At 41.7% G+C, this 16,366-nt stretch overlaps 1 protein-coding gene across 1 annotated transcript in view; it reads left to right on the top strand.

The window, feature by feature from the left end:
* LOC147706476 (alpha-2-macroglobulin-like protein 1) overlaps positions 1-16,366 on the top strand; it is a 312,029-nt gene that overhangs the window by 236,894 nt on the left and 58,769 nt on the right. Inside the window, exons 32-33 of the mRNA XM_086929615.1 lie at positions 6,801-6,925; positions 13,648-13,732. Coding sequence (XP_086785741.1) covers positions 6,801-6,925; positions 13,648-13,732 — 210 coding nt within the window. The remainder of the gene's footprint in view (positions 1-6,800; positions 6,926-13,647; positions 13,733-16,366) is intronic.

Below are 16,366 nucleotides of genomic sequence, written 5' to 3'. Positions count from 1 at the left end.
CTGAAAGCAGCTACTGAGTGACGTGTTTGTGGGAGGATGAAAGGCGGGTGCGATTATTTTAATGATTCCATTTATAGAAACGGAAGCCATGTTTGAGGGTGAACAGGACATTTTGTGGGACCGGCTTTCTTCTGTAACTGTATGTTATGAAATGCACTAAGTAAGACATTATAGGTGAGTAACAGCTTGCCCACAGTGCCAAAACAAAGAAGGCAAACTTACAAATGTGGGCGGAGTGCCTGTTACAAATCTAGATGCCACTGCTTTGCATTAATGAAGTACCAACACCCCTTTCATTCTTTTCATTGCGATGGATGATGAGAAAATCTATTAATAGAACATCTAGAAACAACCTAGTTTGTAGTTGACACTATGTACACAGTTGTTAATGATTCTGTGGAAGGTGAGGCCGAAGAAGGAGAAGAATATTAGGAGTCTTGGTTACATAGTTTTATGAGAGCATTTAAAGCTATACTTGAAATTGGGCATGGTTTCTTGAAATAAGCTTGTTTTGACAAATGTTTTTTTTTTTACTTACTGCTTCCACCATACTTCAGTCCCTAGTTCCAGAGTGGCCTACTTATGTGCTAGTTGAATATTTAGTTTGGTTCAATGTTCAAAATGGCCAGAGATCGATTAGTCTTACGTGATGGTTCAGGTAAGGGGGGTGCTTAATTTATAAAATCATAAGTGCCAGGGCCCTCGTCAGGAGGCCACTGTAGCTTGCACCATCCATTGCCCCTGCCAGCGCTGCCAATGACAGTCCCTAGACAACTACTAACCATCACACTGCTACAAGTGTCACAGTTCAGAGTGTGCAAGTCTGCCAAAGCTTTAAGAATGGCTAGGGGTGGCAGGTATTAGTCCTCTTTAATGTGTATTGAATTACTAAACAACTGTTGTTCTGCTCATCTCTAAATTACACAAACTGCGCCTTCCAGTGTTGACAATTAAGTACTGGTGCTGAGCACCGGAAACTACTGGTTCAAATTAAGCACTGAGGTAGAGTCCTCTGTAAAATCATTCGACAGCTGCTCCCAGCATCCTCCCCTTCTACTTCCTGTCCTGCTCGAGGGTTTCACTTCCTTTTTGTATGCTGTGGGATTTAAGCTTGCAAACGAGATTGCAGTGAGGAGACTCAACAAAGGCGCGCATTCGCTATACTGACGGATTGATGCTTGGAAGAGCAGATGCTAAACTGTTGAGCCAGCTGTCATCCTTAGCTCCATCCCATAGCTCCTGTCCACATGTATGGGTGGTGCCGGGCTTCGACTACAAAACGGTCAATTTTCCAGTATTGCATCTTTTACGGATTGAATTGCATGATTATTGCTAGCAGGCCGGCTTTTGACATGGGCCAGTTGGGCTTAGGTCCAGGGTGCCAATGGCCAGAGGGGCTCACGGTGCTCTCTGCATTAAGGTCCTGCAGACAGCAGTCCCTCTACCTTGCCTCCAGTGATTTTGTTTAAAGTGCTGCTAATCATTTTGAAGTGCCTCATTTAACATAACGTGTTACTAAGTACAGCCTATCAACCTCATTGTTTTACCCATGATCCTTGAAGCTCGCTTCCCTTGAGAGGTTGTCATGGGTCAGAATTTCGAATGCATTCGGAGTGAAGGGAGAATCCCTCCGAGCTTTGCTCTTTCTAAAGAGAATCTACAGCAGAATCCACACAAAAGACTTTAATTATAACCTGTACTTAGTGAAAGGTCTGATCTGCAACGTTTCTTTCTTTCGTGAACACTGTGCTTTCCCAGCCATTTTTCCCCCCCTCTGCGTCGTTCATTGTCCGGTGGCCTTCTCTCAACGCCTGTCTTTGTCTATTGGCTGATATGAAAATAGCTTTCACCTTTTTGCCATGGAATGCCACCATGACAAAAGCATTACTAGGCCAATTAAATCACTCCTGTGTCCTCTCAAACCTGTTGGGCTATAAGAGATGTTCTTTTCATCTAGTGTCTATAGGCTAATCACATTCCTCATGCTATGGGCTATGTAACACCTATTCAAACCTGTATGAGATGTAACATATACCATTAATGAATTATAGGACTTCTTTTGAAAAGGACAAATCGAACCATTAATGTATTGCGCATTGATATAGCGCTATTTGTCAACGAGCGCCTGGATACCCTATTGGGGGATTCGCAGTGCTTTATAAACCCTGATTGATCGATTGACACGCTGAGCAGATTTTTGACAGTCAAACACGAATGGGAATAAAACGTCAGCAAGTGCTGTTTGTATTCCAGTGATTGGGAAAACCGCAATGGGATCTCTAAACACCCGGGCATGTGGAGAGGGTAAGACGACCAAGAGGGAGCATTCTCGACAAATTGGTTTTAGAAGCTCCTTTCTTATGCATTGCCACCAATGACAGCAAGTCACAGACTGCTATGCAAGATGAGGAGGGAGCCACAACGGATGATCTTGATAGTCCCAACATGGCCTAGGCACCATTGGCACTGTTGTGTAGTTACTGTATCAACAAAACAGGATCTGCACGTTTCGGATAACATAAACTGTGGATTTGGTGGCAGACTGTTTCCGAGCATCCCCACCGGATATGTTAGCCTGTTTGCATTAGCTAGCTCACAGTGCCACTAGAATCTCCTCTTACTCAGGAGGGAATAGTTTCTGGCAACCTCAGAACATGACAACCCTGATCCCTCAGGATTGTGGAAACAGTGCACTACTTTTCGCTGAGTCACTCGTGCTCACTTAGTTTGTCTCAGAGAGATACACAGAATAAAGAGTCTGGGCATTTCAATAAGTATTTAATGAACAGTTGTTATTCTAGTGTAGAATATATGAGCTGCAACAACCATCAGACAGTAGCAGGGATATATGGTTAGCAATACTACGAAAGTAAAAGGATGGTACAGTTCTACCATTTTGCAGTAATCATGAATTTATACAAGCACATAAAACACATGATAAGAAAGTGTGTACTCCTAAGATACCTCCCTAACTAGATGAGACCGAAATGTACCTAGCATCTGTGTAGGTGTTATGCCAAGAATCCCTCTAGGATCTAGTCCACCCATTACCTGGGAATTAGAGAATGTGGGACCCTGTCCTGGTCTCAAGTTGGACACCCCGCGAGGGATGTTAGGCCCCTGCTAGCTGGAGCGTCTGCATGCAGGAACCTCAGCGTCTCTGGTCAGTGTGTCAGCCGGGAAGTCATGGTCTCCTCTGTCTCTCTAAGGGGTCCTACCTTGCTGTGTTACTGTGTCGGCCTAAAGGATGACATCGGCCTTGAACTTTAACATAGATATTATACAGGAGATGTGAGTCCTGCTGTGCTTCCAAGAAACCTCATGCATAATGTATGAGTCTCGAACCTGGGAAAAACCTGCGTTCTGATTGCATTGTTGTATCTAGGTAAAAGGTCAGTGTCTAAGAACCCTTATGTATGTAATGTAGGGAAGGCTATAGGTGAAAGATTGTGATGTTACCTACGCCTATATAAGGTACCTATATGGAATATAACAGTACCAATTACAATACAGGATCACTGCATCCGGCAGCCTGGCTGCTCACGACACAGAGGGCTCGATTCACAATGGGACTTATGACTCATAATGTGACGAGTGCGGAGTCTCCACACTCGTGGCGGAACATCCGCACTCGGAGTGGAATCTGAGCATTGCAGCACAGTGATTCATTCATGAGTGCGGAGACTCCACACTTATAACTTTATGAGTCGTAAGTCCCTTTGTGAATCAGGCCCAGAGTTTGGTACTTTATAAATTCCTGATGATGTTTGAAAAGCCTGAAGGTAGCTATGCTACCTGCAGGTGGGTAATATACCCTTGAAAATGAGCTTATTTGTGTGGTTGGCTACGATCTAACAATCTGGAGCCACTATCAATGGCCCCATCAATTCCTCCCTTTCCTATATAAGCGGGTCTTAGATATGGACCAGCCATGTACATGGATCTGCTATTTTTACGTTGGCATTGAAGGCCACATACACCATCCATGTTCTAATCAGGATTAATAGAGGGATTTATAAAAGGTCTATATTAGACAGTCCCGACAATTGATAAGTTAGTGCCAGTTTGGGAACAAAAGACTGCTTTTGCTCCTTTGATGAAAGACACACTTCAACATTTATCCTGAAAAACTCTGTTTTTGTTGTTGATGATAGGTGGAAAAGCGAGTGAGATTCAGGTATTTTCGATATAAAATTTTTATATATGTTTCCTGAAAAATAAGGTAATTCTCAGGCCTAACCCTACCTTCATAACTCCTAGATCATCAACCATTCATTTGAAAGGGCATGGTAGTCAGTCTTTTATTTTGCCACAAAAAAATCACGAGATTCCAAAAATACTACATAGATTGAACAAAGACTTTCTGTCAAGCTAGTCAGTTTCTTTTGTGGCCTTCGGCCAAGCCAGCTAGGGAAGAGCTTTGACAAAGTAGGGCACCTCTGGATGAATTGTGTCAGGTGTTTCTACTGCTTATGCACACAGAGAACTCATACCAGGGGAGTAGCAGCTACTACAGACCTGTTTTCTGGCGTATTTACTAAAGACATTTGAAGAGCAGCGTCTTGACTTTCTAGCTACCTCTTCTCAAAATACAATTTTCTTGATGGGCATTCCAAGGCTGAGATGGAAGTGGAATAGACTGTGCTATGGAATCTGTTTGCTTCATGCAAGCCTCAGTCCTGCCATCTACTATAATTCCCAAACTGCTTTCCTAATCTGTATTCAAGCATGTGAATCTGTGAAAGATCCAATGTTAGAGAAACAAAATACCAACCTGTAACTATAGGTTTCAAATGCTGACATAATTCATAATTTCACTCACAAACCACCTCCTTGTTCATTATGTGGCTTATGTGCATACATTGAAAAGCAATGAAAATCTGGTCATTGGAGTCTCAGGGCACTGGCAGGGCTCACAATTTCTCCACATCATTGATAAGAGCTCGGGCCACATAATCAGGCTGAATATAGGCATAGATGCATCAAGGTAAAATCCGCTCGCAAACGGGCAGATTCTCAGAATCTACCCCTTTGTGACCGGTATTTTTGCATTTGGGATGCATCATCCCAAATGCAAAAATCGCAAATTAAGAAATCGCAAAATTGCGATTACTGTTAATGTTAATGTTAATATTTATTTATTAAGCGCTCGTACGCCCTAGGGCTTCATGGCGCTATAGGAAGGAACACAGTGCTTGCATTTAAGGAATCTCAAATTGAGATTCCTTAAATGCAATGCATTAAAGTTTAAAAAATAGCGATTTCGCTAATAGGAATCGCAAATTACCATGAAGTTGAACTTCATAGTAATTTGCAAAAACTTTGAAAAATGCACTAAAGTGCATTTTTCAAAGCACATATGTTGCGCACACATATGCCCCCTAAGGGCATGTGTGTGCGCAACATATGTGCACTGATTAATTTCAGGGGTGCAACAGGGTGTCCTTTGGACACCCCTGCACCCTTGAAATCGCATTCTCAATTTGCGATTCGCTAATTGCGATTCGCAAATTGAGAATGTCTTCCCATTCATTCCTATGGGCCTCTAGGCCCATAGGAATGAATGGGGAGGTATTCCTTAATAAAGCCTTTCCATTTCATTGGCACTTTGCTGGGTACAACGATCAGGTGTGCATGGGAAACAGCCATTACAACGAAACTCTCACAACGCACTACCATTACAACCAAACTTTTACAGCACAGGATCCATTACAACGCATGCCATTACAACGCATGCCATTACAACGCAGATGCTATTACAACACATGCCATTACAACGTAAGTATGGGTAAGTATTTAGTTTAATTTTAACCCCTACACTATCCAACACTTACCCTACTATTACACCCCCTGGAGTTAGAATAGTAATTTTAACCCCTACACTATCCAACATTTACACTACTATTACATTCCCATTAATTAAAATAAAAATAAATACTTACCCATACTTACGTTGTAATGGCATGTGTTGTAATAGCATCTGCATTGTAAAGACATGCGTTGTAATGGCATGCGTTGTAATGGATCCTGCGTTGTAAAAATGGTATGCGTTGTGAATGTATGTGTTGTAACGTCATACATTCGTTGTGCAGACTGTTAATTGCACAACTTTTAATGAGTACCATGCTATTGTAACATTCCTTGCTGAAGATTTTCATTGACTGCTATCCTTTATTGATGCAAGCGTTTGGATCTATGAAGGTAACAAGCTGGAAAACTCTAGTTATGTAAGTAACTTTTTCTTCAACTTCTCATAGAGCAGTGTGTGTGTGTGTGTGTGTGGGGGTGTGTGTGTGATTGTGAAATAGAACCATATCTAATCTTCTCAAAAAGTGAACAAGAGAGCTAACACATCCATGAATACCTCGATGCATATCCAATCAATGATGTAGATCTTTCAGAAAATACACTCTAGTTAATTAAAATGATAACATCTGTTGAAAAAGTGAAAAATTAAATATGATGAGAGGTCCAAACATCTGTGTTTGATTGTGTGACTGTGGATCTCCACTTACCTGTCTGTGTTTGTGTTTCGGTGTCTCTGTGTGACTATGACTGTCTATGCCTTTGTGTTTTCCTTTGTCCATTAGTTTGCACATGTGCCTGCATGTGCAGGGGTGTTATGTGTTTGTGTGGAGGATAGTTGTGTCTGAGTGTCTGTGTTTGCTTGCTATGAGCTGCAGGCCAGGGATGTATTGTTATGTTGCAGTCGCTGTGCTGCCACTCAATGTATATCAATGTACAGAGCATTCCTTCTTACACTGCTTCCCTGATGCCTCTCCCTTCTTCTCTGCTCACAGGTGATGCTGGCCTATAACATCCTGACCCCTATCCGCAGTTCATCCTTTCAGCTCAGCATAGACTCCTTCTTAACCTGTCCCGATCATTGTGAAGTGAGCAATCTCTTCATCGCTGTGCATGTAAGGTAGGTTCCCGCGTCAAAATCCCGCCTGGCTGGCATGCTGCTTCCCACAGTTCCAATGGATGAGGAGATGAAGTGTTGAGTGCCTCTGTAGGCTTAAAGTTAATTTCCAAAAAAGCATGAAGTTAATTTCCTGAAGACGTGGGCAGCTCCTGGATCCCCCTTTGGGGATAAGTGCACTTTACAAATACTGATTGATTGATTGATTGATTGATTGATTGATTGATTGATTGATTGATGGTGTAAGATTCAGTAGTATGTTGAAGTGGGTGGAGCTCTCACTCTGTTACTCCAGGTTATCTCCATGCTGTCACTGATAGAAACCAGAAACCCCACAATTACACAAATCCCTATAGACATAGGGCCATATGTATCAAAAAGTAATTTGCAATTCTCAAATAGCGATTTTTTGCGAATCGCTATTTGAGAATCGCAAAATGTTATGTATGTAGGATTTGCAATACATTTTGCGAATCCTACATATTCCTTAATTGCAAATCTCAAATTGCGATTCGCAATTAAGGAATACCTCCCCATTCATTCCTATGGGCCTAGAGGCCCATAGGAATGAATGAAAAGACATTCTCAATTTGCGATTAGCAATTAGCGAATCGCAAATTGAGTATGCAATTTCAAGGGTGCAAGGGTCTCAAAAGGACACCCTGTTGCACCCCTGAAATAATCATGGGCGCACATGTAGCACACATAGATGCCCTAAGGGCATGTATGTGCGTCACATGGCACTTTGAAAAATGCAAAAAAGTGCATTTTTGAAAGAAATCGCAAATTACCACCAACTTGAAGTTGGTGGTAATTAGTGATTCCTTAAGGCGAAATTGCACTTTTTTGGTGCTTCTTACATTGCATTTAAGGAATCGCAAAAATTGCATTCCTTAAATGCAATCGCAAAATAAGGAATCGCAAATTTTGCGATTCCTTATTTTGCACGCAGATTTGCTTCATACATACCATTTAGCAAAAATGCGATCGCAAACGCCGAAATTCTGCCAATTTTGGCGTTTGCGATCGCATTATTGCTTGATACATATGGCCCATAGTGCCCTGCCTGAGCCTGAAAATGTCCCTCCAGCCAACATATGCTATTTAGGGATCGTTCGTCTCACCAGTCAATGGTGGTTGGAAGTACTATGTGCAAATCTCTTCCTAGTTACACACGGATGTTCACCAGCTTTGTCATCCTATATGTATCTTTTTCTTCTCTCAACTTTCACCTTTCAGATCTAGCAGTGTCGTCCCCCCCCCTGGGTCACTGAGGCAGAAGAGGTTGCAGGCAGTTGTCATCTCTGATATTTGTATTCCTAATTACATGCTCAACACCAGTCATTCTCAGAGACCACCACTACCTTCTGGCACTCTATTCCTACTGTCTTGAGACTAATTCCCCAAGATAAGGATTTTAACCACAGTGAGATTATGTTCTGTTTTACTTGCAGAACCAAGTTGTCAGTGATTTTCAAAAAATGATTTTGTGAGATATTAAGTTTTTAAGTCAGAAGAAAAAGAGTTCCAAAACTTTAACCTCAAATGTGAAAAAGAACAGGCACTTAACCTGGTTCCTTCAAGTTGAGAGTAGGTTTGCAGGGTGAAAGCTTGCAACAGTAGGGATAAAGACACTTTTGGGGTGTCAAGAGCAGACTGTAAGTCCGATATTTATGGGTGTTCAAAGGCTTGGACCGGAGCAACGTTGAGGGGCCTGGAAAGTGTTGAGATTTGTATCTTCAGGGCCACACAGGCCCTTTAGTCCACCTGGCACTTCCCCTGTGGGCTGGAGCCCTTGGAGGCTAGTTTTGAAAGCTCAGGATCTTCCTTGTACCTCTGTCACCTTCCCCAGGTCCTCGAGGTTCATGACTCAATTACTTACCAGTAATCTTCATTATTCAGAATACATTTTAACTCATTTCAATACTTACTCGATGAGGTGTCTAACCTCTACCCAGGCACCATGTGACCTAGCTGGACACAACCACAACATAAAACATATTCTCCATCCTAATAACATGGCAATAAGGAGGGCTGTAATCCACTGCAGTTCCTTTAGATCCCCAAGCAATATAAGAGAATCTAGGGTGTCTATGGGAACTGGAAGGGAGGGTCATAAGTACTGGTATGAGAAAAAGGGTTTTCCGAATAATGCAGATTACTGGTAAGTATTTGAGGCATTACCTCCTCAACTTATTTTCTCATACCACTGCTTATTCTATGAGAATATACCATTGCTAAACAAGTACAACCTGATTCTCTGAGACACAATAAACAACTCCCAATTGATGCAAAACAAATCTTTTACATGCATAAAATCCAGAGATACAAATGCTCAGGGTTTTGCCGTTGCCAAGACTCTGGACTCAACACTTCCCACATCGGTCTATATTGAGTGACAAAAGTAGATGGTGGAGTCCATGTAGCAGCTTTGCATTTATCTGTAACAAAAGCCCCACATGCCTCTGCCCAGGAGGCAGCCATCCCTCTGGCTGCACCTTGTAGAGTTATATCCTGTAAGCATAAGCAATAGAAATCAATGATGTAATGCATCTGCTTACATTTTGAAAAGAAGTTTTCTGTCCATGACGAAAAACACAAAAATGAACACAAACTTTCACAATTCATATAAAACCGTTGTTTAATGACTGCAAACAGCATCAACATTTGCATCCACCCCAATGCTTTTTGGTCTTCACTGACTTTGATCACGGGAGAAGTGCTTTTACAATTTTGGCCTTCAGCCAGATGTGGCTGCCTATATGATTTTCTATTTTTTTTCTTCTTTTTAACTCTTTTGATAAAAATATTTTAAAAAATAAAAGAAAGAACATGGGTAAGAAAGCAGGCTGAAAGTCCTCCTTTGCTTGTGATGACCAATTGTAAGTTTGCCTTATTCCATTTATAGCCCTCCGGTGGGCTACCTTCTTATTTCAATATTGGTGCATTCTGATACTTATGGTCACAAGAATTTTAACCGTCTGCGCCGCCCTGTAGTGGGCTTTCTTTTTTACCATATCGCCAACATTTTATATGACATTGTTCGATTCACTCTTTCCAAATTGTTCAGATACTGACCAAATTTATTTTTCTCTATTATAAGGACCCACTGTTAACCATAATTACAGTGGTGGCAGCCAATGCCCTGATTCAATTGAAGTACAAGTCGGTCCGATTGCGAGCACTGTGGCGCCCTTAACTTTCATGGTTGTGTATGAAAGCCCCAGAGGAGGTCAAAGCTTAGACTCCAAGGACCACATGTATCAATATTAGGAATAGCGATTCTCTAATTGCGATTTTCTGTGAATTGCAATTAGGTAATCGCTATTTCTAATGTAGGAAACTGCAAATGTTTAATTTAGCGATTCTTAGGGGGTCAAAAATTGACCTACCTCATTAATATTAATGAAGTAGGGCTCAATTTGCGACTCATTAGGAATCGCTAAAATCACTGGGATGGTGAACTGCTGGGTCAGCAGACCACCACGTCCATGATTGCTTTTAAATAAGCATTCTTTTTTTTTTTTTTAAATGCAGCCCGTTTTTCTTAAAGGAAAATGGGTTGCATTTAAAATAAAAAAAATGAAAACTTTTCTTTTTTTAAGAGCAGGCAGTGGTCTATTTGCGAATGGGTTACCATCATATTGAATCACTCTTACGTTTACCTTACAGGAAGTTGAACATGCTTTATTAGCAAGCAAGGGAGGAAAAGGACCAGGGCCGGATGGGGTGCCGGTAGATCTTTTCATAAAAAGGTCCGGAATTATGGTCCCTGATCTTGTCCAAAGTACTTGAAGCTGCTTGTGCAGTAGGGCTAATTGACTCATGGTCAGCCTCAATTGTCGTTCCAATTTTTAAAAAAGGCGATCGTAACAACTCATGCTATCGCCCTATTTCACTTCTTGATTGTGCTGGCAAGGTGGTGGGCCGAATCCTTTTAGAAAGACTTCAACTTTGGGCAGAAAACGGCAACATAGTTTCCGACCTACAGTATGGTTTTAGAGGGAGATTGGGAACAGTCGATCAAGCATTGAATCTGTCCCTCATCATGGGGGAATATGTTGCCGCAAAAAGAGGCTAATTATGTATGGCATACGTTGATCTCACAGCCGCTTTCGACTGTGTGAGCCATCTGAAACTTTGGGCGATTCTCCTGGAAATAGGAGTCGAATTGCCATTGGTCAATTTTCTTCGTGAACTTTATACTAATGCAACGGCTAGAGTAAGGTTTGGGCTCAATGGCGAACTCACGGCGTCGTTTGAAGTGGAGAGGGGGGTCAGGCAGGGCTGCGTCCTGGCCCCCTTCCTTTTTACCCTCTATGCCAACGGGTTGGAGGGGGCTATGTTGGAGGGGAGCAGGGACTTGCCCCGCATTGGACCACTCCCAATACCAGCACTCCTTTACGCCGACGACGCCGTGATCCTTGCAAGAACCCCTCTGGAGCTTCAGCGCAGTGTAGCAAGATATCAAAAATTTATGAAGGGGCTGGATCTTAAAATAGACATTAAAAAAACGTTTGCCATGTACGCAGGTACAGGTTCCAAGAAAACAATGGATATTTTTATTGACAAACAAAGCTGCAAAGAACATCTACTTATCCATATTTGGGGATTCTAATAGATAAAAAGGCCTCATGGAGGCAGGCGATTGAGGCTAGAAAACTACTGTTCCTTAGGCCGACAACTGCCCTGATTGCTTTTGCGCAAAGGTTGGGCAAAAGGCCAACATCTGAATTGATCAAAATGTTTCAAGCCAAATGCATCAGCGTAGCCTGCTACGGAGCAGGGGCTTGGGGGCATGGGATGGTTGATGCTCTCCAGAAAATCGAGAATAGCTTTTTGAGATACTTGTTAGAATTACCAAAGAGCTCCTCATCCTATTGCTGCCACGTAGAACTGGGCATGGCATATATTTCGGATACCATCAAACCAACCGATTCTCTAGTCGCATCGGGTTTGGACTACTGAAAAAAGCGAACTATCCCGAAACCTTCTCCGTGACTGTCTACTACTAGAAAATAGGCACAAAATTAGCTGGCTTGTTTATATAAAAAACTTCTTTAGCGACTTGGGTCTGGAGAAATACTATCTATTCCCATTAACCATTTCTGAAATATCAAGAAGCTCCTTAAAAAAGATCTGTATGTCCCACCTGGAAGATCTCAGATTAACCACACAGGTCGCAAAAAGCTCAGTGCAGCATATTTTAACTATCCAGATTTCATTTGGTATACAGCCGTACCTGACATTTACGATGAGCAACTTTGAGAGACTGTTGTTGACTCGCTTTAGGCTCAATATTTTCCATAATATGGTATCATTCCCCCACGTTAACGACTGGTCTAAGATTCTCTCGGTGTGTCCTTGTGACAACGTCTCCTCCCAGTCTATGATACACATTGTTTTGTTTTGTAAATTTTATACTGAGCCTAGAAAAACATGGATAATTCCAATTCTAAAACAGATAGGCTTACGCACTTGTCGCCCTGCTTTTTTAGCCCTTCAATTTTTGGAAGAGGAGCTAAACACAAAAAAGTTTGCCTGTTTTCTTAAATTTTGGATTAGGCATAGAGCAAATCAGCTAAATTCTATCCCGCCTTTTAAAATTGTTTTAAATGAATTTATTCTGAATTTGAGAAAACATAACTGTGGTAATGAATTTTATTTGATTTTTTATAGTATTATACACTGTTTTAGCACACTGTCTTTCTTATTATTCTGATGTCTTTTATCTATATAGTTACATTTGTATTGATGCACTTTTATGGTTTTCTGAATTTGAAACTGAATAAAGGACTTTGACTATGACTTTGAATCTGATGGTAAACTGTAAATGTTTTGAGACCGGTATTTAGTCACAAAACAACCATATATACTGCTGCGATTCAGTATTTGGAAGGGATGCCGCTTCCAAATACAAAATCGCAAACCCTTTTTGCGATTCTGTACCAGGTTGCGAATTGCAAAATAGAGATTGGTACATTGGAAAAGCCTTGTTTACGTTTGCAAATGGGCTGATTCTGTGAATCGGCCTCTTTGCGAACGCAAAATAGCTTCATAAATGTGGCTGAGCCTCCAAAGCTTTCCTTCAAGTTCTCACAGGCTGCAAAGAACGTTGGGCCTGAATAACAAATGTAATCTGAGACAAAATCCTAACTTTACGACTTTCGGTATTCACAAAAGGCATTTAGGAGTAGCAAACTTCAGATTCCTATCTTTACTACTCCTAAACTGAGACAAAATCCTAACTTTACGACTTTCAGTATTCACAAAAGGCATTTAGGAGTAGTAAAGTTAGGAATCCTAACTTTACTACTCCTAAATGCCTTTTGTGAATTGCAAAAGTCACAAAGATTGTGAATCGAGCCCAAACTGTGGTGAGTTCCAGCCCTCTTCATTGCCATGTCAGTAGGAGGCGCAAGGAAGTGGGATGGAAGGTGTTTTGCTCCAGCTAGGTTGCATGGTGCTTGGGAAGAGATTAGACACCTCATGCAGTGGTGCTACGAAAAAATGGGTTGAGGGGATACTTGCAGCAAGCACAGAGGGGGCTTAAAAAAATGGAGTGAGGCGAGAAAGTGGAGAGAAGGAGAGAATGGATGGATGGGAATAGAGACAGAGTGCAAGGAGATGATGGGAGTGGGCCTGGTTTGACCTTTTTTTCAGGGCTGCTCTGTATCCCCAGTTTGGACCTGTGTTTCTAACTAGACTGTTCTTTACACCTACAGTGGCTCCCGCCATGAAACAAATATGGTGCTGATTGAGGTTCAAATGCCATCTGGTTTCTACCCCTCGGAAGCGGTGAAGCAAGAGGTAAGAGGCAACCAGAGTTTGGTAAAAGTATTCCCTACTCAGCAGACCCAGTGCAGGGATAGCTGATGCCTTTTATTACAAGTTTTGGCACACACCACAAACATAATCACCTTTTGGTACTTTAATAATGCGTGGTATTACCATCCTCAATGGTACTAGTCAGTGCTTGAATTGGAAATTTAGAGTGCAGGTACTCCTTGTCCCAAATTGCCTGTTTGCTACTGATAAGCGACAGAACTGTCCTATTAAAAGCACTGGAGCAGCGCTGATAAGTGCTGGTACTATTTATTCTGGATTGAAGAAGTGCAGGCACTTAGTCCCTGATAGTATCTGCCCATTTAAAGCACTGGTAATAGTTACACTGGTTTCAGAAAGAGCAAAGGTTTAGCTAATCCAGCGTGGATTCGAACCACTGTCCTCCAGGTTGCAGATGCTGAACCATCAGAGCTATCTTAAGGCAAGCATCATACTACATGGGACCCTTTCATCAGGTACAGTGCTGACTGGGGCCACACATTGAGACTATCTTTTGTTCATGGAAAAATACTACACGTCCCAGGTTGCTATGGAATAGATCTATGATTGGACGTATAATCTGCTAGCAAAGGAGTAACCCTAAAGTCAGCTTTTGCAATGGGTTGCACTTCCTCTAGGCAGAAGTTTTTGGAATAGCAGTGGAAGGGACTAAATAGCACTTGCAGTTTACAATGATGTCACGGACAGTGACGTCATGACCCCGTCATACACCGAACGAATGAAGTGTCTGGGACTATTTTCCTGTTCATACGATTATCTATATTTACCCAGGCAGCATTCTGCTTAGGTGTCTAGACAGCAATATAATTGTACCCCTCATATAATGCTTTTTGCCTTATGACTCTCTTTTGATAAACTTCAGCATTAGAAACCTTCGTGCATTAAAGCTCAGTGGGTTTAGCACTCACTGTTGAGCTGTGTCGTCTGCAGGGCAAAAGTTGAGATCATGAACTCCGCTTTTTATCCTTCGACGGTCATTGTTGTACCAGTTTACAATGCGAAACCTACAGGCCACTCGTGGCTAAGTGCGCATTACAAAAATGGCGTTGACTTTGGTTTCGATGCAAACAAAAGTCATGAGACCAAAGTGTACCAGTAACCCAAGAAACACAAGCATTTGCAATGCAATAGGTCTCGCATTTGTTAAAGTTGGAGCTATTGGCGTTGTAAATTATGTATTTTTTTTGTTTGCAGCCAAGTACTTGTTAACTCCTATTGTAGTTTAATGTTCCCAATAACAAAATATCTGCCTACCAGCTTTAACCCTTTAAGTGCTGCCGTCGGCCAACGGTCGTCACGAGCACTACCTTGCCAGTGCTGTGCACGACCGTTGGCCGACGGGTCAGCATTCGTTATTCGAACGTTCAGCACTGGGCGCTGAACGTTCGACGCTCGGAAGGTGTTAAGAAAACGTAAACACAATTCATCAAACATCACTTGGCTTTAGAATGTGATTTTTACAATAAATAAGTCAGGGCTACTGACTAATCATGACTTTTTAAAATAAGCATATCAGTCCTAAAGCCTTGATCAATGGCTTGTCGCCATAACTAAATCATTCCTCCTGTGTTGAGCATAAGCTGCCCCCTAAAGTCAAAAGTGCAATGCATGCAATATTCTTCACTGAAAGCAAATACACACATGCACTCAAGGGAATAAGTTCTGAGCCACTCTCTAAGGGCCATATGTATCAAGCAAAATTGCATTTGCAAACTCCGAAATTCGCAGAATTTCGGCGTTTGCGAATGCAATTTTGCCAAATGGAATGTATTAAGGCAAAATAAGGAATCACAAAATTTGCAACTCCTTATTTTGCAATTGCATTTAAGGAATCACAAATTTTGCGATTCCTTAAATGCAATGTTAGAAGCATTAAAAAAATGCAAATTAGCCTTAAGGTATCGCAAATTACCACCAATTTCAAGTTGGTGGTAATTTGCGAATTCCTTGAAAAATTCACTTTTTTGCATTTTTCAAAGTGCAATGTGAAGCACATACATGCCCTTAGGGCATGTATGTGTGCCACATGTGCACCCATGCTAATTTCAGGGGTGCAACAGGGTGTCCTTTGGATACCCCTGCACTCTCTATGGGCCTCCTGGCCCATAGAAATGAATGGGAAAGTATTCCTTAATTGCAATTCACAATTTGCTAATCGCAATTAGGAATACTAAGAAATCGCTAAAAAATTGCGATTTTGCACATACATCCCTATTTGCGATTCTCAAATAGCGATTTCTTAAAAATCGCTATTTGAAAATCGCAAATCAGGTTGTTGATACCTATGGCCCTAAGTGTTGATACTTAAAGGTATTTTTTCGGTGGCTCGGCTCAAATTCGGTTGGAGGGGAGACAGAAACTGTAAGGCGGAAGGATTAAGGGTTAAACTGAAAAAACAAAAACAGAGTGAAGGGGAAAGAGCCTACACTAACCAAAGAAGGGAAGTTTTGACAATGATGGTTACCCCCAATTGGTGAATCTGAGTAACTGTTGTTCGGATGTGGGGCATGCGTCGTCATGCTCCTTTTCCCTTAACTAGCCAATTGATCCCTTGGCAGCTGAGATGCGTCACCACTACACCAAGCACCAATAAAAATA

This window comes from Lissotriton vulgaris, chromosome 7 (assembly GCF_964263255.1).
Source record: "Lissotriton vulgaris chromosome 7, aLisVul1.2, whole genome shotgun sequence".
Taxonomy (NCBI): domain Eukaryota; kingdom Metazoa; phylum Chordata; class Amphibia; order Caudata; family Salamandridae; genus Lissotriton; species Lissotriton vulgaris.
Note: the sequence above shows the minus strand (reverse complement) of the source record. Positions and strands in the feature narration are given on the sequence as shown.